This window comes from Otolemur garnettii, unplaced genomic scaffold (assembly GCF_000181295.1).
Source record: "Otolemur garnettii isolate 467f Iridium unplaced genomic scaffold, OtoGar3 scaffold00185, whole genome shotgun sequence".
NCBI classification, from domain to species: domain Eukaryota; kingdom Metazoa; phylum Chordata; class Mammalia; order Primates; family Galagidae; genus Otolemur; species Otolemur garnettii.
The window spans coordinates 2057785-2079510 of NW_003852580.1; the positions used below are offsets into that span (position 1 = coordinate 2057785).

Below are 21726 nucleotides of genomic sequence, written 5' to 3' on the forward strand. Positions count from 1 at the left end.
TTGCAGGGACTGTTTCAAGGCCTTTTACACCCACAAGTTCAGGGCCATGCTGGGGAAGAACCGGCTCATCTTCCCGGGTGAGAAGGTAGCGTCTGGGTCCTGGGGTCTGACTGAGCAGCCTAGCCCTGAGGCTCAAGGCCTCTGCTGTCCCTCCTGTGGGGGGGGTCTGGACCCTCCCTGGTATTTGAGGGTAGGCTTGGTGTCTGGGCTGTCCTCGAGGTGGGGCAGACACTCATGTAGGGGAGAGATGTGGTGGCTTCAGTGATATTCTTCCACAGGTGCTCTTGGCGTGGTCGGGAGGGCCTTCATCCAGCTCCATGGTCTGGCAGGTCCTTGAGGTAGGTCTGCACCAACCCTGGGCCCAGGCTGCTGGGCTGAGCTTCAGGCTGAGAGGACCTCCTTTAGCCTGCCCAAGGGACTCTTGGGACTCAGAGAGCAGCCCCCCCCCTCAAGCCTGGTGGGTTCTTAGATGTGCATACAGCAGGTGCACAAGCCAGAAGCCATGTGCAGAGTACTCAGCTGTGCCCAGTTGAGCCTTGTCCATCTGCTCACTCTGCCTAGAAGTGCAGAAGTGCATGGTGGGAGAATGGAGCAGCAGTGGCCAGGTTGAGGTGAAGAGTATGGCAGGGAGGGGTAGGGGGGCGGTGGCTGAAGGGGGTAGGCTGTGCCCTGGCATGGACCAAGCCAGTCAATGATGTTCAAGACGGGGAGGGAAGGGTGGGCAGGATGAGATAGGAGGGTCAGTGGCCAGGGGTCTGCCTGGCCCTGGGATGGCACCCTGCACTTCTGTGGCTGGTGGCCCTCTCACCTGGAGGCCCCTGCACCTGCCTGGATGGTACCCCCCTGCCCACTGCTTGTCCAGCACCTGGCACTGCCCTCCTGTGCCTGGCCATGCCCTGCCCTTGCCATGTGGTCACTTTCTACTCTTAAGTCCAAGAATGCTTTGAGTGGTCAGAGGTGCCTGGGTAGGTGGCATGATGGTCCTGAGGACCCAGCTTCCTCTCTTGGGGCATTGCTGGGATGTCAAGGACACACTGGTGAGGGGCTACTGCTGAGGTTTCTTCAAGCAGGGATGTTTACCTGGGAGGGTAAAGACCCTATTCGCCAACCTCACCTTTGGAGTTTGTCTAGCCCCAGATCCCAGGGGGCTTTGTTTGGGGGGAGGGGGCTTTACCTTCTAGGAGGGCACTAAATCTGGATGAGAAATGTTCTCAACTAGAAAAGTACCTGTGGCTTGTGGCTGGGGACCAAGCCTTTGACACTTCTACCTCCAGGGTCTGAGTCAAGATTCTGCCAAAAGGCTGCGTTTTGTGCCAGGGGTCATCTTTGTTGATGGTACGTGTGGCTGTCACTCCTCTCCAACCCCAATTGCTGGGGGTGGGCCCCAGTGGCTCTCCCTCTGGTAGGACTTGCCAAGAATTGCTGGTGCTGTCCTCACATCGAGGCCCCGGTGGGGACATTTCTCTTAAGTAGCCAGTGGATGTGTCCACCATTACACACACTGCCATTCCGGGGTCTCAGACCATCGTCAGGAAGTCTGGGGGTGGGAGGAGGGAGTAGCCTGCAGCCCCCATGAAGGGGTCTGGGAAGTGAGAAGAGCTGGTCTTGGTGACGAGGACAGGGTATGGAGTGGCTGGAGTGCTGTCCTTGACCCTTACTGCCACGGGGCATCCTCCCAGGGAGGCATCCTCAGTGCTGTACTCAGCCACTGGGCAGCCCCCTGCCTGCTCAGAAAACAGTTCCTGCAGTTTCTATAGAAGCCACAGACTTGCAGTCTGTGGGACTTCTCCCTGTGGCCTCGCGCTTTGTCCAGCCCTGCTGGGCTTTGCTGAAAGCCACAACCACTTGTCCTGCCTGGGTCTTTCAGAGGGAGCAGCTTGTGGTCAGAGCCCAGAGGATAGAGCAAAGACCCTGGCCGAGGTAAAGCTGATCCTACAGACTGTTGGGTTCCCGTGGTACCTAGTTGCCTTAGAAGAGGTGAGTAGGTCTGTCCCTGGAAGTGACCTCTGGGTCTCCATTTCCCTGTGGTGTGTTGGTGAGGGTGGACGTGGGCCTTGGCCTCACTGCCCTCTCCTGTTTCCTGGCAGGTTTTTGGCCTGCCACCTGCAGTGCTGCGCTGCTCTGCCCAGGAACCAGCAGGGACCGCAGGGGCTTACAAGGCGGCTGTGGACAGTTTCCTCCAGCAGCAGCACACACCTGGGACTGAGGGCGCTGAGGACAGTCCCAGCCTGGCTCAGCAGCAGGGACAGCTATGCCAGCCCCCCCCACAGGGCCCCATGGGCCTCCAGAGCCCAACAGGGCCACCTGCAGCTGCCCAGACTGAGGCTTTGTCCAGACTGTTCCACTCAGTGAAGACGCTGACAGCCAAGGAGGAGCTTCTGCAGACCCTGAGGTGAGTGCTGCCCCACCCCTGTCTTGTCCACCCCCACCCCACGTCCTGTACTTCCCCAGGCCCTTGAGGCATCCCCCACCTTGGCTGGGATCCTGTCCACCTCTAGGCCATTGAGGCATCCCTCCCCCAGGTCCTGGCCCCCTCAGACCTCTGAGCACGCTCCACCATAGGACTCACCTGATCCTGCATGTGGCCAGAGCCCACGGCTACTCGAAGGTGATGACAGGGGAGAGCTGCACCCGCCTCGCCATCAAGCTCATGACCAACCTGGCACTGGGGAGAGGGGCCTTCCTGGCCTGGGACACGGTATACAGGAGCCCAGGGCCCCCGAAGACCCTCCCCACCTCAGTCCTGGGGTCTCCCATACAGAGGTGGGGGCCTGTGACCCTGTCCAGTGGCACTGGAGGAGGGGAGCACACTTGGACCTATGGCCACACAGCCCTCGCCTCACCCAGGGCTTCTCTGATGAGCGGCATGGGGACGTGGTGGTGGTGCGGCCCATGCGGGACCACACCCTGAAGGAGGTCGCCTTCTACAACCACCTATTTGCCGTCCCTTCTGTCTTCACGCCAGCCATCGACACCAAGGTGAGCTGTACTGACAAGGGGGCTGTTGTCCCTCCGTGGGACCCAAGCTTTGTCCTCTGGCAGTGCCAGTAGCAGCACCCCCCAGGGTGAGTTGGCTCACGCCACGCTTTGGAGAGCCAAGAGGCAGCTGGCCACTGATGCCCTGTCTCTGGGAGGGGTGATCCCTGCAGGCACACAGTCTCCTGAATAGGGCCCCCACAACCCCTTCTCATTGTCTGTAGGCCCCCGAAAAGGCTAGCATCCACCGGCTGATGGAAGCCTTCCTCCTGCGGCTGCAGACCCAGTTCCCCTCCACTGTTAGCACCGTGTACAGGTGTGTGGGGCAGGGGTGGGGCTGCTGAGCTGCCACCCTGCTTGGGCCTGGGAAGGAGTGAGGCCTCTACTGAGCGTGTGACCTGCCATCTGGCCACAGGACAAGTGAGAAGCTGGCCAAGGCGCCCAGGGACAGCCATGACACTGCCCACTCCGAGCCCCGCTGCCTCCTCTGCCTGTGCACACTGGATGTTGACGGTGCTGGTTTGTGCTGGGTTTTTGCAGTGACAGGGTGTGGAGGGGAGCTGGGGATGCGTGTACGGTTCAGCAGCCCCAGGGTCCCCTCAGCCCCTCTCTTCTTGCAGACAGTGCCACGGCCTTTGGGGCTCAGACCTCCTCGCACCTTTCCCAGATGCAGCCACATACTGCCCTGGCTGAGGCAGGGATGCACCCAGTGCCCTGCTGCCCTCCAGAGGTGGGCAGTGCCCAGGGCTGCTGCAGGGGGCCCTGTGAGAGGTGAGTCCCTGCCCTGTTCTATCCCATGGCCAGCCCCTGGCAGCTGTACAAAGAGAGGAGAGCCCGTCCTCTCCCCACCCCACCCCACCCCATGCTGATTTGCCAAGGCGGAGCACAGCTAGCTATGCCTCTACAGGGGGGATCCCCGAGTCTGTGTCCTTGAGTGGCTCTGCTATGGCTGCCGTGTGAATATGAAGGACTTGGTGAGTGGAAGACCCCTCCCGCCCCCCAGGTGGCTTGGGGAAGAGAAGTGAGAAAAGCACCCTGGGTGGTAAGAGGGCTGGTTTACTGCCCTCATTCACGTCAGCTTTCGGCCGCAGCCTTCCTTGGATTCCCTGCCACCCTACATCCTGGCTGAGGCCCAGCTCCGCAGGCAGAGGTACCAGCACACTGTCGGGAGCCCCTTCTGGGTGGGAGCCTGGGGCTGCTTCCCACTGTGTACCCCTCGCCCTCCCAAAGCCTGGGTGCTGCTTCCCACTGCACCCTTCACCCCCCCCCTCAGAGCCTGGGTGCTGCAGGAAGTCCAAGAGTATCTGATTGCGGACAGCGATGGGGAGGCAGAGACAGCAGAGAGCTGAACCCGAGGATGTGCAGTCAGGACAGCCACCCAGTCCCAAGGGAAGGCAAGGCCTGAGGGCCAGCCCTGTGATTGTCTGTATAAATAAAACTGTTTTTAATTAGAAAACTCTACAGTACGCAAAGGTGGGGGGCTAGGCCCAGTGTGGCCACCCAGGGCCATCTGGGCACAGGGGTGGGACGGCAGCACCACACAGGCTGTGGGGACGCAGCGTCCTTCTGACAGCAGCATCAGGGCTCATGTGGGCCGGGTGGAGGGTCACTGCTCCCCAGCCCAGGAGTATTGTGCACCGTGGCCACACTACCTGGCGCCTACTCCTTCTCTCGGGTCCACTTGATCATGGTCTCTGGTGAGCGGTACAGGAAGATAAGCTTGGCATAGAGCTCCTCCTCCAGCTCTAGCTCACGTGTCTCCCGCACCAGGAAGATGTCCTGGCACAGCTTGAGGATGCGGTCCACACAGGGCAGCTCCTCGAACATGATGGAGTGGGAGATCTCGCTGAAGAAGCCGCGGACAAACTTGCCAATGACCAGCACGATGGACACGTACAGCCCCATGATCCTGCCAACAGGACGAGTGAGGCTGGGGCTGTGGGGAGGCCCTGGACGTCCCGTCCCTGTGCTGACACTCACCCGTAGCCAGCCAGGAAGCCAAGGCTCGGAGGGCTGACCTTGTCACTGAAGATGACCATGGGCAGCAGGTTGCAGTCGGCCTGGCAGTCCTGCAGCTCCACCACCCACCACTCGAGGAAGCCAGCGGCCCCTGTGCCCACGTGCTCCCTCCGCAGCTGGAGGCGCACATCGAGGTAGTCGGCCTCCTCCTCTACATCAGAGCCAGAGATGGTTGGGGCCAGGGCTGCCCTGCCATCCAGAGCCCAGGCTGCATCCCGCCCCCTCGCCCCCACATGCCCACTCACGAGGCTGCAGCTGCCTCACGGGATTGGCTTCAGGCCCATTGGGGGCGCGGATGTACTTGGGGAAGAGGTTAGGGATGACTCTGTGGGAAGAGCTGCAGGTCAGCTGCTGGCCACCGGTTGGCCCCTGCCCACCAGCCACCCAGCCCTGTGCCAACTCACACAGACTGGTTCGAGGTGCCCTCAAGCAGCCTGGCCAGCTGCAGCCGTGCGGTGCTGTTGGGAGCAAGGTCCAGGGTGTGTTTCTCGTTGGTGTTCTCCACTGTGCCGCCCTTGGCCAGGTCCCTGCAGGGCAGCTTGGCATGACTCTCTGGCCTGGGGTGGGGGGCTCCTCGCCCAACCCCAAGCACAGGACCCACCTCTGGAAGTTCCAGGTGAAGCGCAGGGTGATGTGGGCATTGCCATTGGATAGCTCCCGCTTCATCTGGGCCCGGCTTGGGGGGCTGATACGCCATAGTGCCCCAGAGCTGCCCTCTATCTGTGCTGTGACGATGTCCTCAGGGCTGTACTGGCTGATGAACTGCATGGCCAGCTGGGCACAGGTGGCACCTCAGCAGGGTGCTGCCCCCTCCCCCTTTCTCCTCCCCAGGCAGTGGCATGGTAGGGCTGCTCACCGGGTGTGGGTCAAACTGTCTGGATAGCTCCTCATAGGCCTGGGATGTGAAGGGGATGATGGACGGCTGCTGGGCACTCATGGTGAACAGTGGCTAGAGTGGGGACAGGGTGACATGAACTGAAGCCTTCCAGGACCCACGCAGAACCCCATCTGGGGTCCACAAGGACGGGGGAGGGGTGGTACTGCCTTGGCTAGAACCCACATTAGAGGGGGCCAAGTCCACACTGGCCAGGCTGCCCACGCCTCCTGCTTCCCCTGGGGGCTAGACATGTGACCTACATACTAGGCTGTCAGGTGCTTACCTCATAGCCACCCAGTTTGAGGGTGACAGTGACATCTATGGGCTGGTTGACAACACCAACCACAGAACGCACCAGCGACATGAAGAGCAGGGGGAACCAGATGATGGCGATGAGGAAGAGGATGATGAGGCCGCCCATACCATACTTAACAATTTTCTTCTTTTTTTGTCCCTTGGGCTGTGGGTATTTCTGGGCAGAGGTATGACATAGGTCACCTGGTCAGCTTTGCCCTCCCCTGCCCCATGGCTCAGCCAGCAGCCCATGGCCAAACCTCAACACTAACTGCAAAGCTGTAGTAGTCAGGAGAGGGATGTGAGGGTCTGGAAATAAACCCTCACGTTTAGGGTGCCACATAGTTCTGGGATAGCTAGAGAGCCCTGGCCTCACACCATAGCCAAGAGTGAAGATGGAGACTCTTAGAAGGAAACAGGCAAGTCTTCATGACCTTGAGTTAGGCAAGGAATTCTTAGATATAACAGAAAACACAAGCACAAAAAAATAAACTGGATGTTAACAATAGACACTACCAAGATAGCAGACAGCTCACAGAAAGGGAGAAAAGTTCTGCGCATCAGATATCCAATAGGGTTAATAAGCGACAGATGAAGAACTAGAACTCCATGCTTGAAAGACAAGCCAAGAAGAGGCAGACATCTGAGCCAACACTTCTGAAGACGGCATGTGAATGGCTGTGAGGGAAACATCAAATCAGGACACCTCACATCACCAGGTTGGGGTGGGGGAGTGGGACAATGGGAGGGCACAGCTGCACCAGGAAACATGTATCTTCAAGATGTTAAGTGCAGAGTCACCAGCTGAGCCAGTGGCTCTCTGCAGAAACACCACCAGCAGGTGGATGGGACATGCAGCAACACGGTTGGTCCCTGAAGACGTGCTAAGTAAAAAGCACCTCCCCAAAGGACAGGCTCCATGTGGCTCCATTTTTGTGAAATGTCCAGAACTGGCAAAGCCATAGAGAGAGCAAGTAGATCAGAGGTTACCTGGGGTGGGCATGGCAGCCAGCAGGCACTGGGCTTTTGTGGGAAGAGAGAAATATTCTAAAATTGGTTGTAGTGGTGGGCACTCAATTCTGAATGTACTAAAACCACTGAATTATACATTTCAAGTAGGTGAGTCATGTGGTGTATGAAGTCTCTCTCAAGTGGTTAAAAAATACGAACCCTGTGTGGGTTAAAAAATATGAACACACCCTCCTGCCAGCCTGTGTGGCTGCTGCTCTGACATGGCAGAGTCCTGGGTCCCTGGGGCCTGTCGGCATGGGCTGGACGCCCCTGAGAGAGATGCTCGTGTGTCTGGCTCTTGTGGGGGAGCCCGCTTGTTCCCTGAGAGCCTCATCCCTGGGCCCAGGTACCTTCTCTGTCTCTCGGCTGCACTTGATGATGAAGATATTGGCATAGATGTCCTCCACACACATCCAGTTGGACAGGGACAGTGTGGTATCTGTCCACACCCAGTCCATCACTGCCCGTAACTCCACCAGGAAGGGCACCAGCCGGAACCTGCCCATAGCCAGGGTCCCTGTCAGCTCCTACAGTGGTCCACCAAGGGCAGCAGGCCCAGCCGGTGCACTCTGCTCCCCAACCTCCAGGCAGCCCCGTACGTACCCTTGGAAAAGGAAGAGGTTCAGGTGATTGTACTTCTTAGTGAGGAAGTTACCGAGGATGCGGGTAGGGTAGCCACAGCGGATCTGGTAGGCAGACAGGGCGAAGTAGATGCACTTGACGAAATACCACAGCTGGGCCACTGCGTTCTGGCTGAACATCCTGGGGTAGAAGGGGCAGGTCAGAGCCCCCCTGGAAGTCAGACTCCTGGAGACCCCAGACCTGCCCTGCATAAAGGAGTGCCAGCATCCCGGGGGGGGGGCTGAGCACCTCGGGGTGCAGCACCCACCTCTCAGTGACAGCAGGCAGGATGAAGAACATCCAGAGGTGGATGGCCACCACCAGGACCACTTGGAAGGCCAGCTTGCCCAGCACCGTCTTGCGCAGGTAGAGGGCACGGTCAACCACCATGGTGCTGAACTGGATCAGCAGCATGACCAGGAAGGCCTCAGGCACCTGGTCATCTGACAGGGAGGATGTGATGTCTGTGGCCGCTGAGTGCTTCTGTGGCCAGGAGAGAACGGGTCAGGGGAAGCTACAGCCTGAGGGGCATGGCAGCTGCTGGACTCTGCAGTCACTGGGGGTGTCCTGACCCAGCTCACCCCAAAGGCCCAAAAGCCAAAGATGATGATGATGAAGTCGACAACATCAGCCAAAAACATGAGGACATAAACGTCAGTGGCTGCGCGGTACTTAGTGTGCAGAATGTCGTGGAAGAAGCAGCGCAGCGGCCGGTACACGCTCTGGGCCCTGTGGGCAGGTGGGCTCAGCTGGGTGCCCACCTCCCCACACTGCCCCCACTGCCCAGGCTGTTCCCATCTCAGGGTGACTCACAGAGACAGGCAGCTGGTCTGCAGCCAGAGTGCGGCTGCCCTCACTCTCTCTCGGGAACGGCCTGGCAGCTTCTGTTTCTCTGAGGCGGTCACCTCCTCCTCCTCCTCCTCCTCCTCTTCCCCTCCCTTCGTGTCTGTGGTGGAGAAACCATCACTCATTGAGCACGCCCACCCCAAAGGATGCCTCCCCACTGTACGGACAAGCACCTACCCACTGTGTTGCCAGCCCAGGTTGACAGACCCCTCACCCTGTGCCCAGGGCAGCCCAGCACTGCTGACAGCTAAGGCTTCCTGTAGGACAGCTATTCTCAACCTGTGGGGCGTGACCCCTTTGGGGGTTAAACGACCCTTTCACAGGGGTCGCCTAAGACCATCATGCTTATCAGATATTTATATTATGATTCATAACAGTAGCAAAATTACAGTTATGAAATAGCAACGAAAATAATTTTATGGTTGGGGGTCACCATAACGTGAGGAACCTTAAAAGGGTCACGGCACCCGGAAGGTTAAGAACCACTGCCCTAGGAGAACTGGGAGTCACGGGCTCCAGGTCCTCCCCGAGACATGGTGAGGGGGTAGTGGCTACACTCAGGAGTGCTGGGTGAGGGGGTTGTGGTCGGAGCTACTATACCAATGGCTGCTGGTCCTTCGGGTTCTGGGCTCGCTCTCTTCCTTTTCCTAAAACGTAGACTGATGCGCCTCATACTGGAGGGCTTCAGCTCCACTTGGGACTCTGGGGCCCCATCCTTGGGTCCGGTCTTTACTTCTTCTACCTGAGTGTGATCCTTGGTGGTGGCCCCAGGCATCTCCAAATCTTCCTGGAGCCCAGTGCCTGCTTCGGTCTGGGGGCCCAGCAGGACCCCCGGCTCCTCCTCAGACTCCTGTTCCTTCCCACTGTTCCTGTCATCCTCCTTGGACAGAGGGTCCTCATCGTGATCCCAGAGGCCGTAGCACTGTGGGGAGAGGGTGGTGAGGTCCCAGCCTTGTCTGTGGGGCCAGGAGCCAGCCTGAGGGGCCGCCCATCCACCGTAGCCGCTCACCAGCAGCTGGGAGCGATGGAAGAAGAGGACCATGAGCTGCAGCAGGTCGTATTTGACGTAGCCATCAGTCTTCTCCAGCCCCAGGATACGTGGCGGAAAGTAGGGCTTGTTCTCGTAGCGCCTCAGCACCGCGTGGCTGTTCCAGGGGAAGAAGCCAAACTGGAACAGGTACTTGGTGACCACCACCACCTGCGGGGAAGCGGGCTCAGCACCGCGGGCAGGCCACCCATGCCCTCCCGCCGGCCGCTGCCCACCTCCGTGAAGACGATGGCAGTCATCCAGAAGCGCTTGCTGGGCCGAGGGATGGATAGCATGGCCCACAGGAAGACGAGCACAGGCAGCACCAGGGAGCTGGCCGAAGCCGTGACCATGTGGTTGAGGATGATAATGAAGTAGCAGAGAAGCTCCGAGTGGGCAGCCACGCACTGGTAGGCGGCCCACAGCAGACGCAGCGCCCGGCCCTGCTTCTCCGCAAACTGCTCTGCCTCCTCCAGCTCTGGGATTTGCAGGCACCTGTGGGACATGTGAGCTGGGTGTCGTCTGCAGTCAGCCGCCACGGTAGCACACGGGCTCCCAAGCTGACGAGCCTCTAGGTGGTCATGCCCCCCACAGGCCTGACAAGGGTGGCCGGCTGCACCTGTCCAGGAGCAGTTCGCTGGCTGTCCGCATCTGGATGCGGGTGCTGGCCGGAAGCTCTCGGGAGCTGTGCTGAGAAGCTTTGGCCTCAGACTCCCCAGGGTCGGTGACTGCCTCCTCACTGCCACTGCGCGTGTGGTAGCCAGTACTCAGGGGGCTGCTGGTGTCAGTCACGCTACTCAGGGGCTCCTCGGCCCCCAGCATGCTGCCAGAGGGAGGCTGGGTCAGAGTGGCCTGCTCTGGGTCATACCCAGTCTTCAGGATAGGCAGGGGATGGAGGAGCACCCCAAGGTGCTTTGGTGGGCAAGTGGTAAGATCGGGCTGGCTGAGCAGCAGCTGTAGGTCAGGCTGGGCACTTGGGGCAGCCTTGCTGGGGCTGCCAGGAGGGGAAGGTCCTGGCTCAGCAGCTCCTTGGCCAACACCCACCTGGATCCTGTGCTGGGTATGTGGCGGGCCTCTGAGAATCCTGGCAGTGTGGCCTCACCCACACTGGCATACAGCTGGTCCAGAACTCCCCGGCTCACCTCTCCTTCCTATAGGGCAGCAGAGGGCCTCAGGGATGCCCAGACTGTACCAGAAATGGTCCCTAAACAGGGGTGCAACCTGGGGCAAGGCCTGCTGGGGTGGGGAGGGGTGGCGTGCACAGGCAGGGCATGACCAGGGCACAGCTGACTAGCAGCTGGTGCAAGGACATGGCTGTCAAACTGGGTGAGCAGAAGGGGCTTGTGGGTGGGACTGTGGAGTGTGGGCAGGGCTGGTGGGTAGGTAAGTGCGTGGTTGGGACAGGCGGGGCACGAGGGCCAAGGTGTGCTAGTGGGCGGGGCAGTGCTCACCCTCAGGAGCTGCTGTGTGAGGAGGTAGCGCTCTGCAAGCAGCACGTCGCTCATGGTGCGGTGGTGCCTGGTGAAGTCCCACAGCCAGTGCGTCAGTGCATCCACCAGCGCCTGCCCCAGCACCCATAGGAACTGCACGGTGCTCAGCACCCGCTGTAGCATATGACTGCGGCCTGCAAAGAGGATGGAGGGGATGCTGGAGGGGTGACCAGCCGGCCAGAGTGTCCCCAGCACCCAGCCCCTTTGGCCCACTCACCTGTGACCTCTTCCTCAGGGCCCTCCACTGGCTCCACCTCCTGGTCCTGGCCACCTCCTGGGCACAGGGGTGCTGCTCAGCATCTTGCCTCCCAACAGCTCCCCCACCAGAGCACCCAGCCACCCAGCTCACCAGTGGGCAGCTGCCCTGCCTGGTCTTGCCGCTGCCGCTGCCTCAGCACCGTCTGGGCGTTGGTCACCCATGCCTGGTACGCCATCTGGGGGCCAGGTCCTCTGGGTTAGAGCTTTGGTTTCCCCAAGCCATTGGATCCAATTCAGGAAAAGGAGGAGGAGCCTGGCTGGGGTCAGACAGGCCTGACACCAGATCCCCACTGTCTGGACCCACTGAGGACCTTCATGTCCCTGAGCCCTCATTGGAGATGGAGCCTGAGGGGCTGTGAGACAGACGCCAGTGGTGCAGCCCACCTAGCATAGTTCTGGGGCACACGGTGCTAGCTCCTGACAAGTGTCTAGCAAGGACATCTGCACCCTTGCTGTAGACTAGGTCACTGGCAGCCACCACAGGCTGGGTGGTCAGAGTCGGCACCGGGGAGGCAGTAGGCAGAGATGGGCTGGTTTCCTGAGTGACCTGGGAGATCTGCTGGGCTAGGAGGGACTCCTAGAGGGGCAGGAGCTGGGTGCCCAGGCTGGGGGTATCTGCTCCCCCTCCCCACTGCCCTAGCCTAGGGCAAGGAGCTCTAGGGACAGATGAGAACAGGTAGGGGCCCTCCCAACCCACCTGGAAGGGGCTCTGTGCTGACGGCCTAGGGTCCTCTGGCAGGGCTTCCTCCTCCTCCTCACTGTCTGACTCAAACAGGAAGTAGTCCCCAGAGTGGATGACTGTGGGCAGGTGGCGGAGGGACTGAGGGCCTCCTCTGCACAGGTGGCCCCAGCACCTCAGCAAGACCTCTTGGGTCCATTTCTTCAGTTTGGGATGGGCCAGTAACAGGCCCGGGTGTGCTGCCCAGCCTGGGCTCCCTCGGCAACTCCCCAACAGGGCTGAGGCCCAGGCGCCACCCTTCCCATGGGGGGAAGCCCTGGGCAAGCGGGCGGATGACAGCATACACACAGGACACAGGCCAGTGTGGCAGGACGAGACCAGACAGCAAGCAGGGGCAGGGTGAAGAGGGGACAGACAGCAGACATCAGTGAAAGCTCAAACTGCTGAATCTGAGAGTCACAAAACACAAGCACAAAGCCCAATCTGCCCTTGGGGGACCCACCATCACTGTATGACTAGAGGCTAGTGCTGAGACTCCGGCAGTAGAAGGAGCCCTCAGAGGCAGCAGGGAGAAGAGAATGTGCTTGGGCCAGAGAGATACCCCCCCACCCAGACGGGGCCAGCAGGCAGCAAAAGGGAAGCTAAGACAGCAGCCAGGGAAGGGGCATAGGCAGGCCGTCGGGGTACCTGAGGCATGGTCCAGCCAGGGCCGCCACCACTGTCTCCGTGGCAGGAAGGAGCCCCCTGGACTGCCAGGCCCTGTGGGGGGGGGGCAGGGTGAGCACAAGCAGTGAGAAGTTGGGGCGGCCCAGGAGGCTGAGAGAGCCACAACCTTGGGGACTGGATAGACTCAGACTTAAAGAGTCCAACTGATAGGGGCACATGGGCTGTGGTCAGAGCCCTGCGGGAGGAGGAGAGAGCCCACATGTGCAGACAGGCAGCCACTGGGCCTGTAGAACAGACGGTGACCACAGGGCACATGACAGGTGGGCTGGGAGCCCGTGGGACATTGCATGGCACGGACGCAGGCAGACTCCAGTGGGCACAGATATGCAAACATGGTGGCCCTCTGAGGTTTGGGGCTCTGTCTGTGCTCACCTGGCTCCTGCCCGGAGTCCTCAGGGCCCAGGGGGTCCTGGGGGTGGCTGCGTCCTGGGTGGCGGTGCTTCTCCTGCTTGGCACGAATCCGTTCCATCCTGCAGGTGTGAGCTGGCTTAGCACGGGCCAATAGGAGGGCCTAGACATCCCCGCCCCAGAGGGCACCTACTGTCTCTTTAGCTGAGCCAGAGACTTCTCCTCTGCCTGGCGGTGGGAATCGATGCTTTTGAGGTTGGCAGCATTGTAGAGTGCAAAGCCCCTGTGGGAGGGGAAGGCAGCGTGAGGACAGGGACAAAGCCTTGACTCAGCTCCCAGAAGTCTGCCCTGCTCTCCCTTCTCACACCCAAGGCCCTCTTCTGACCACCTGTCAGCAGGCATCTGCTACCCCCACACCAGCCTCTGTGGTGCATGTGGAGAGAGAGGCCTGGTGTGTGTAGACCACTGTAAAGCCAGCCAAAGCCAAAGCTCAGCTCATGGGAGGAGGGCCCTCTGCTGGGTAGCCAGACACCCTGAGGCCATCCAGCTGGGGTGCACTCAGGCCAGCCAGCAGCAGAGGGGCAACTGGACGACTGCTCCCTCCCAAATGTCCAGTCTGCTTGCTCTGACCCAGCACACGGGCTGGCAAGAACACGTGACAGTTCCAGTGAGTCTTTTGAGGTCCTTTGGTTCTCCCGCTACATGACTGCCAGCATCACCAAGGTGTCCAGCAGTGCACTTTCCCGCCCCAAGGGGAGACTGGGGCTCACCTGGAGGCCTGCAGGGCGGTAGCCTGAAGGTCGGCCCTGACATACAGGAAGTAGTAGCTAAGGAAGGCCCGGCGCTGCAGCAGCAAGAAGCAGAAACAGACGCTGTCCCAGAGGATACCGGCCTCCTCCACGGGTAGCAGGCAGTCCTGGTCTTTGGCCATCATCTCCTGGGCTGTAAGACAGGCAAGGGGCAGGCTCAGGGCCCAGACGCAGCAGGTGTCTGTGCACCCCGTGCCCGCCGCCCCTACACACTCACGGTTGTAGTAGCCTTTGACGGTGCACACGAGGCTGAACAGCTGGATGACCCAGCAGAAGCTGGTCTGCATCTGCTCTACGAAGACGCAGGACAGGAGCTGGAAAGGAGGGGGTCAGTCAGGCTGGGCCCGGGGGTTGGACAGGGCACCTCCCAGGGGACAGGAACAGAGCGTTGGGTAGGCCTGGCCTGGCTCACCGAGAGCATGTTCTTGGAGATGATGACGGTGACGTTGTAGAGGATGAGGCAGTCCCACAGCACGAGCTGAGCCCGCGTGTCCTTCTGCAGCAGGCTGGTGCCGAAGAGCAGCAGGTAGAAGCAGGCCAGCAGGTAGCCCAGGCCGAAGACACTGATGCGGGTGGCACCCGTGATGAACACCACCACCAGCACCAGCCAGAACAGGTAGCGGAAGACAGCCACCTTGACCATGTCGAGGTAGGACCTGTGGATGGGGCCGTCACTGTGGTGTCCCTGCCACCTCCCAAAATGGCCCCCGGGCGGGCAGTGTGAGGCCTGAGCCCCACCTGCAGTGGATGAAGTTGGGCACCGGGTTAGGCTCCCCCCGCAGAGGCTCTGGGTGGTCAGTGTTAGGGCCAGCCACACGCTGCCATTCCTCTGTGCGCTCGGCTGAGAACACCTGCCACTGCTGGGAGGCACAGAGCAGCAGGAGGAAGTCACCTGCAAGACACAGGAGGCGTGGCCGTGAATCCCCACAGCACATCTGGCAGGGTGGGTGGAGCACATGCTGTGGGGACTGAGTGTGCTGTGTGCAGGAGCTGGGGTAGACACATCTGCCTGTGTGAGGACCAGTGCGTGTGGTCTCTGAGAGTGTGCGTCAGGTCTGAGACACACCTGTGTACATGTGCTGCGTGTCTGAGTAGCATGTCGGGGCATGTGGGCTGCATCATGTGCCCCTGTGAGCAGACACAGATGTGTGTGGTGGAGCTGCTCTGACAGAGCCTTGTCTGCCCACCGAGAATTGGAGCCCTCGGTCCCCGTGGAGGTGCCTGTGGGGCAGGGGGTATACTCACAGAAGGCTCCCAGCTGGAGAAATAGGGCATGGACCTAGCAAGGTCTAGGTGACCCATCCCCTGCTGGCTCAAGCCCTATATGCAGAACCTTTATGACCCCACAGATGCCCCCACCCCGTAGGAGGCCAGGGTGGAGGGGCCTGGCCTGCAGTACTCACTGAAGAGGTTTGTGGAGTTGGGGGTCTGGAAAAAGTCAGGCAGGTACAGCCACTTGATGAGTGCGGAGTTCATGGGGATGGCCTGGCTCCAGCGCCATGGGTAATCTGTGGAGGGCAGACATCAAGAGGCGCCAGGCCTCTGGGCCCCAGACCTCCCCAACTGAATCAATAACTTAGGAGCCCAGAGGTTGCAGGTCTTTCTCACCACCCGTGTGACCCCTCACCCTTGGGAAAAGGACCACATGAAGCCCAGGACAGGGACCAGGGTCTGGACCAAAGGTGACAAAAGACTAAAAGCAAACATCAGACTGAACCCTGTGTCATAGGCGTCACTGCAGGGGCCAGGCCGCCTGAGTGGAGCAGACATGCTGGATGGTGTGGAAATGCCTCACGTGGCCTCCCATGGATTCAGAGCACCCCACTCTCAGAGGACACGTGCTAACACAGTATTTGGGGGTCAAAGCATCACGACTAAGCCTCATGGGGCCCAGAAAGAGCACATAGTTCCTCGTACTGTTCTTACATCTTTTCTGGAAATTGGAAATGTTTCAAAATAGAATATTGGGCAGAAAAGGAAAAGACAGCAGCCAGCCACAGAAGAGGCCAGGCCACCCCTAGAGAAGACACGGCTGCAACACAGACCCCAGAGGGCATGACAGGTCATGGGGTGTAGTAGGTGGGCAGCAGCCTGGGGTAAGCACGAAACACCTGATGGGCTTTCACACAGCCACAGAGCCCTGAGCCACACCAGCCCCCTGGTTCCGTGCTCACCTTTGCACAGGACTGGGGGGACACCAAGACACAGCAGGTACTGATACAACAGAAAGAGAGTGAGGAAGAGGCAGTAGTTGGGCCAGAGGCGGGCGATGGCCCGGCGCTGCCTGCGGGTGAGGATGGCCACCAGCCAACAGCCGTGCAAGATGACCATGAAGTTCATGTGCTGCCCAATCACGTTCACAGCCATCAGGAAGCAGATCTAGGGTAGGGATGGAGGGCGGCATACACTGAATGGGTGGGAAGGGACCTTCTGGGCCCCCCTTGCCCAGTCTCCTTGCAACATGGGGAGGCCCCAGCACAGGTGGGGGCCAGCACCACCAGGTCCAGACACCTGGAGAGGCTCAGGGAGGGGGCTCCACAGCAGAGTGAGGCCCTAGCCCATCCCACAACCTCCTCTTGGCACCCACACACCACGGGGACAGTGCTGAGCCTCTCCTAACTGCTCCCTGGCAAGGCGCAGCCTCCGGGCCACAGGGCCTGGGGAGGGGTGGCCCCCGACCTCACCTCTAGCCCAAATTTGTAGAAGAAGAAGTTGATGAAGTACTTGAGGCAGCTGAGCAGGTCCTGGTCAAGCTGCTGGCGGGTGCCATCAGCACACACGGCCTGGGCAGGTGGAGGGGCCAGCTGGTGCTGACGGCGGTGCTGCTCCTGGCCCCGGTACACCATTGCCTCGAAGATGAGCAGTAGCAGGATCTGCAGGTGGTTCTGGGGGGAGGGAATCAGCTGGGGGTGACCAGGCCCACCCCGTCTGCCTCACCACCTCGCCCACCCCACCAGCCCAGCACTTACCTGGATGTAACCCAGGTTGGGGTATCCCTTCCGTACCCCAAACCAGTTGGCAGGGTCCACAGGCCCCCGGTACAGCACAGACTGGTTGATTTCTGTCGCCAGCAGGTTGGTGCTATTGGGGAAGGGCTGGCAGGGGGCTAAGTGTCAGTATCCACCCCAGCCCTGAACCCACTGGGGGGCAGGAAAGCCATAGATCTGGTCCAGGTCTAGGCCAGACAGCAGGGACCCAGGGGCTGCCAGCCTTGGAGCCACCTTAACGGGTTTGGGTTCAGGTGACCTCTGAGCCTGAGAACCCCTTCATGCTGGGGAGTAGGCCCTGATCCTCCACAGACCAGGTGGAAGGATGCACGCTCTAGGAAGCCCCCCAGCCTCCCGGGGAGCCTGCCTGCTGCTGACCGCCCGTGCTGAAGCATGGTCCCTACCTTCGTGCAGTTTCTAGAGTACAGCACAGGGTCGACAGCCTTGAGCTGGTACAGCATCTTACACACGATAATGACGCAGGTCCACACAGTGGACAGGCAGGACGCCATGGGCCGGAAGTGGGGGTAGGGCAGGGCGAAGGCCCAGAGTGCCACCAGCAGGAGGTTCATCACCGACACCTGTGGAGAGGCCAGTGGGGTGGGTGGAAGTGACCCCACATGTGCCAACAAACAGGCTCAGGGGACAAAGCCTGCCACGCACGCACCTCTTTCAAGGCCACCCAGACAGTATACATGGCCACCAGCTTAAAGACGTGCAGCTCCAGCAGACGCCACACAAACACCTGCACACGGCCGAGGACGTCCGAGAAGCCAGCCGCCAGGTCCAGCAGCCGCTCAGCAACCAGGCCCCACTTGCTGGCTGTGCCTGTGGTGGGGGTTGGTGAGGAGTCCACCCGAGCAGGGCAGGGCTCCCGGGCTCAGAGGGTACCTGGCCGTGCAGGGCGGACTCAGGCCCAGGATGTCTGCCTGATGGGGCTGCACTCTACCCCACCCCCACTCCTGACTCACCGTCAGGCACTTGCATGGTGGGGCGGAGGCCAGCTGAGCTCGGGTCCTCAGCCCTGGGTGCCCCCTCCTCCTCCTGCAGCAGTGGGGTCCTGCTCACAGGGTCCTGCCTGGGGGGGACCCGGGAGTGTCACTTCCCAGCTGTTCCTGCCCTCTCCCTGAGCTCTGGAGGCTCAAGGACACACAGCCCACTCTGTGACCACCATCGTGTCTGTTGCAGCGGCAACACAAGGTGTGTGCAGCCCGCCAGACTGAGGTGCTATCCCACCCAGCTCCTTCCCGGTTCAGAGGGACCGCACCTGTGAGTCCAGCGTGGGGGGCTGGTGGGAGGCGGGAGCGGGCGCTCCAGGTCGGTGAGCTGCATGAAGGGCCGGTGGAAGTAGTGCAGCTGCAGGATGCAGGCCAGCAGGAAGAAGCCGGGCACCAGGATGCTGGAGAAGAGCTCGGACACGCTGAACTGCTCCAGGCCCAGGTCCCCCAGCCTGCACAAGGGGTGGCGTCAGCCTGGGGCCGGCCCAGTCAGTCGTGGGCTCAGGCCCCCACGCCAACCCCCACCTCAGACTCACTGCTCGTCAGTGAAGCCCGTGAGGTTGCGCCAGTACGTGGGGAAGTCCTGGAACTGGAAGGTGTAGACAGCCACGAGCACCAGCATGGTGTAGGCCACCACGAGCCACCAGAATGCCTTGAGCAGCTTCCGCCACAGACTATAGTAGACCTGTGGGTGGGCGGGGTGCAGGTGGTGAGGCACAGTGGGGAGGGTCGCCTGCCAGCCCCAGCTGTCCCCACAGGCACCTGGAAGAGCGTGAGGCAGAGCAGGAAGAGGAACATGTAGACGATCTTGTAGACCACGAGGCGGCCAGCAAAGCTGACCACGATGAACATCCCGGCGCACACGTAGATCCAGTATTTGGCGTATGCGCCCTTCACCACCTCGCCCAGACTCCGGAGCAGCGTCCGCATCCGTGTGGGCTCTGCGGACCAAGCAGGGGAGAGTGGTGGTGGCATCAGGAGGTGAGAGGGTGCCCTCAACTCTCAGCCCCACCCCCGGGCCCCACCATGCACCTGTGTCTGCCACGGTGACCTCGGTCAGCTCGGCCAAAGCCTTCTTTGTCTTCAATAGTTTCTCCTTCACAAACTGACGCAGCAGGAGCCAGAAGGTCAGGGTGTAGAGCAACTGGGACAAGCGGAGGTGTCACTGTGGGCTGGGGGTCTGGCACCCCATGGCCAGGGCCCGGTCCTCCCTGCACCAGCTTCCCCCCACCTCGCTCACGTCCACATGGTGCACAGATGCACACGTTCCCATGCCATAGGCTCACACGCAGACACACACATAGCCTCACTCCCGCACACAGACACAGACCATAGGCTCACGTGTAAGTAGTGTACACACGCGTTTGCTCACACGCAGGCTCACATGCACAAGACAGTTGCACACACAGGTTCACAAATCTCACACCTCGTTCAACCCCCCTGCCTGTAGACACATGGCAGACACAATGGCATACCCTTTCCCATATGAGGCACACAAGTGCCTGGGAACACGGGACCCAGGGCTGTGTGTGGTGCCAACAGAGTCTGTGTCAGGCAAGCAGAGTGTATGCTGACAGTGCCCAGGGACATGGGATGGTGCCCACGGCAACACAGCTCGTTCATTCATTATTCCAGGCTGGTCAGGGCAGGCCAATGGGTAATGGATAATCAGACCCAGTCCTGCTCTCCTGGAGCTTCTCCTGTGTTGGGCAAGTGGATGCTGGACAGGGAGGCACTGTCTTCACGGGTCATCCAGCAGAAACCCCATACACAGCACACATGCTCCCAGGCGTCCCTGCCCTGGCAAACAGACACTCACCATGGCACCAAGGTCCAGGCATGGATAGCGGGTGTGCTCCAGCCCCAGCTGGCGCAGGCTGATGGGGCCCAGGGTGGTGGGCAGTTCAGGGCGCAGGTCCATGGCCCACACATAGCGCAGGCCGCACAGTGCCAGCCCATAGAGCAGGAGGCAGGGCGAGCACAGTAGGGCCAGCTGGCGGCGGCTGCGCACCGTCCAGATGAGGCAGGCCCAGAGCAGCAGTACGAAGGTCAGCCAGCTGTGGTAGGTGATGCTCCATACCTGCAGCGGGTCAGGCAGGTCTACACAGGGTGCCCACCCAGACACCAGGCCCACTGCCCCAACCCCCAGGTGGCTGAGCCACAGTCAAGCGGTGCTGTCATGGTAAGGGAACGTGCCCTGCTGAGCTTGGGGCACATTGGGACAGGACGCACATACGTGCACAAGCACACACATGCATACAACCTTCCACCTCCCATTGCTCATGGCAGCACCCATGGAGGGCCCCCACTGGCTGCTGGTCCTCACCATCATGGCAATAAGGGCACACACGTAGCTCTGGTCCATGACAAGGTGGCCCAGGCCATGCAGCGGAGATGGCTCCTTTGGCTCAGCGAGCCTTGGGCGTACTGAGGAACAGAGGGGGACAGAGGTCAGCTCCAAGAGGGGGACCTGGTAGAGTCCCTTCCTACACCTAAGTTTGCCCTAAAATTTGGATAGTAAGAACAGGGCAGTAGGGAGCCAGGTTCAGCCAGCAGGTAGGAGCCAGGGTCAGCAGATGGCCACCATGAACACTGGGCAGGAAACAAGGGAAAGACCCTGCTGGGTCTGACACTGTTCCTGAAGGTGCTGTGTGACCTTAGTCAATTCCTGACCCTCTCTGAGCCTTGGCTTCTGTGACCCTGAAAAGACAGGCTGCTCAAGGCGGCTGTGACCCCCTTCAAGTTCTGCATATGTGAAAACTCTCAGGGAGCCGACTGACAACTTCATTTGCTTCACTTACAAACAAATCACAAAATGGACAGCAAGACTTAGGGTAAAGAAAACACCCAGAAAACACCCCCAGCCCCTCCCCCATGACACAGCCATCACCAAGCTCCCTAGCTATCACATGCCCAGAACACCAGCAGCCTCCTGGGGCTGCTAGGCTGTCTGCACCCACCCCCAGAAGGAGTCCCCACTCGAGGCCAATCTGGCAGGGCCCTGGAGGGCTCCCCGGAGGGTTACAGGGTCAGCCGCATGGCCACCTGACAACCTTGGGCAGCCTAGCATGAGCAGGGTGGACAGGCTTAGGAGAGGATATGCCAGACCACCAGCAGCCACCAGGGGGCAGCACTGGCCTCCAAAGCCACGTGAACCTGCAAAGCTGCACAGGCTGGGTGTCCAAGGAAGGAAGTGAACCTGGGGCCCCTCGGTGCATGCCACACTGACCGGGTCGCTGTCGGACGGGGGTCTGGCCGGTCAGGTCATGTACAATGCAGCTGTCAGCGTTGGTGTCGGACGCTGCGGGCGTGGGAACGGCAAACTGCAGAGGACCCAGGGATGAGCCAACTGTGGGCAGATAGCCCCGTGCACACCCCCCTCACCCAACTCCTCACCTGGGTGGCTTCCCCGTCCTGGGACCACTGGTCCATCTCGGCCAGCTCCATCTCCCGCTCCCTGTGCACCGTCTGCAGAACAGAGCCAGGAGCTCAATCCATGCAGAGGTGGTGGGGCCAGAGACTGGGCAGGCCAGAGGGGTGATGCAGGGGCTCACCTGGGAGGAGGGGTCGGGTCTGTGAAGCTTCAGGAGGGACGTCACTGTGTAGTAGAGCAGCAGCAGCACCCCGGGGCTCACGTACACAGGCCAGTCATGGCTGGTGTTGAGGGTTAGTGCATTGGGGCTGGAGCAGTTGGAGGGGCCCAGGAAGTCCTTGAGACCAAACACCCTGCCCAGAGAAGGTGCATCACTAACCATTGTCC

General features: G+C 60.6%; 2 protein-coding genes across 4 annotated transcripts in view; one reads left to right on the top strand and one right to left on the bottom strand.

Moving 5' to 3' along the window:
- Positions 1–4568, top strand: part of CTU2 (cytosolic thiouridylase subunit 2) — a 7473-nt gene extending 2905 nt beyond the window's left edge. The window contains exons 2-14 of one of the 2 annotated variants that reach the window (XM_012812055.2): positions 7–77; positions 279–338; positions 1275–1335; positions 1868–1977; positions 2088–2392; positions 2563–2698; positions 2848–2979; positions 3201–3292; positions 3392–3495; positions 3597–3747; positions 3884–3950; positions 4068–4126; positions 4250–4568. In XM_012812055.2, coding sequence (XP_012667509.1) covers positions 7–77; positions 279–338; positions 1275–1335; positions 1868–1977; positions 2088–2392; positions 2563–2698; positions 2848–2979; positions 3201–3292; positions 3392–3495; positions 3597–3747; positions 3884–3950; positions 4068–4126; positions 4250–4325 — 1424 coding nt within the window. In that variant the 3' untranslated portion in view covers positions 4326–4568. Of the gene's footprint in view, positions 1–6; positions 86–278; positions 339–1274; positions 1336–1867; positions 1978–2087; positions 2393–2562; positions 2699–2847; positions 2980–3200; positions 3293–3391; positions 3496–3596; positions 3748–3883; positions 3951–4067; positions 4127–4249 lie in introns of both variants that reach the window. The other variant, XM_023507501.1, reaches the window with a different exon arrangement.
- PIEZO1 (piezo type mechanosensitive ion channel component 1) overlaps positions 4392–21726 on the bottom strand; it is a 49772-nt gene continuing 32437 nt past the window's right edge. The window contains exons 8-51 of one of the 2 annotated variants that reach the window (XM_012812057.2): positions 21521–21692; positions 21363–21434; positions 21196–21289; positions 20293–20393; positions 19786–20046; positions 18999–19110; positions 18729–18907; positions 18503–18651; positions 18236–18418; positions 17940–18046; positions 17636–17796; positions 17373–17549; positions 16951–17076; positions 16666–16866; positions 16156–16360; positions 15385–15489; positions 14720–14873; positions 14394–14637; positions 14199–14295; positions 13943–14114; positions 13366–13455; positions 13197–13294; positions 12786–12857; positions 12117–12217; positions 11511–11595; positions 11379–11435; positions 11123–11295; positions 10716–10822; positions 10291–10494; positions 9908–10166; positions 9654–9842; positions 9245–9566; positions 8612–8744; positions 8380–8527; positions 8067–8281; positions 7781–7939; positions 7528–7675; positions 6156–6344; positions 5852–5944; positions 5597–5769; positions 5400–5522; positions 5241–5320; positions 4957–5146; positions 4392–4885 (exon numbers count right to left, since the gene is read on the bottom strand). In XM_012812057.2, coding sequence (XP_012667511.1) covers positions 4636–4885; positions 4957–5146; positions 5241–5320; positions 5400–5522; positions 5597–5769; positions 5852–5944; positions 6156–6344; positions 7528–7675; positions 7781–7939; positions 8067–8281; positions 8380–8527; positions 8612–8744; positions 9245–9566; positions 9654–9842; positions 9908–10166; positions 10291–10494; positions 10716–10822; positions 11123–11295; positions 11379–11435; positions 11511–11595; positions 12117–12217; positions 12786–12857; positions 13197–13294; positions 13366–13455; positions 13943–14114; positions 14199–14295; positions 14394–14637; positions 14720–14873; positions 15385–15489; positions 16156–16360; positions 16666–16866; positions 16951–17076; positions 17373–17549; positions 17636–17796; positions 17940–18046; positions 18236–18418; positions 18503–18651; positions 18729–18907; positions 18999–19110; positions 19786–20046; positions 20293–20393; positions 21196–21289; positions 21363–21434; positions 21521–21692 — 6730 coding nt within the window. In that variant the 3' untranslated portion in view covers positions 4392–4635. Of the gene's footprint in view, positions 4886–4956; positions 5147–5240; positions 5321–5399; positions 5523–5596; positions 5770–5851; positions 5945–6155; positions 6345–7527; positions 7676–7780; positions 7940–8066; positions 8282–8379; positions 8528–8611; positions 8745–9244; positions 9567–9653; positions 9843–9907; positions 10167–10290; positions 10495–10715; positions 10823–11122; positions 11296–11378; positions 11436–11510; positions 11596–12116; positions 12218–12785; positions 12858–13196; positions 13295–13365; positions 13456–13942; positions 14115–14198; positions 14296–14393; positions 14638–14719; positions 14874–15384; positions 15490–16155; positions 16361–16665; positions 16867–16950; positions 17077–17372; positions 17550–17635; positions 17797–17939; positions 18047–18235; positions 18419–18502; positions 18652–18728; positions 18908–18998; positions 19111–19785; positions 20047–20292; positions 20394–21195; positions 21290–21362; positions 21435–21520; positions 21693–21726 lie in introns of those variants that run through there. The other variant, XM_023507500.1, reaches the window with a different exon arrangement.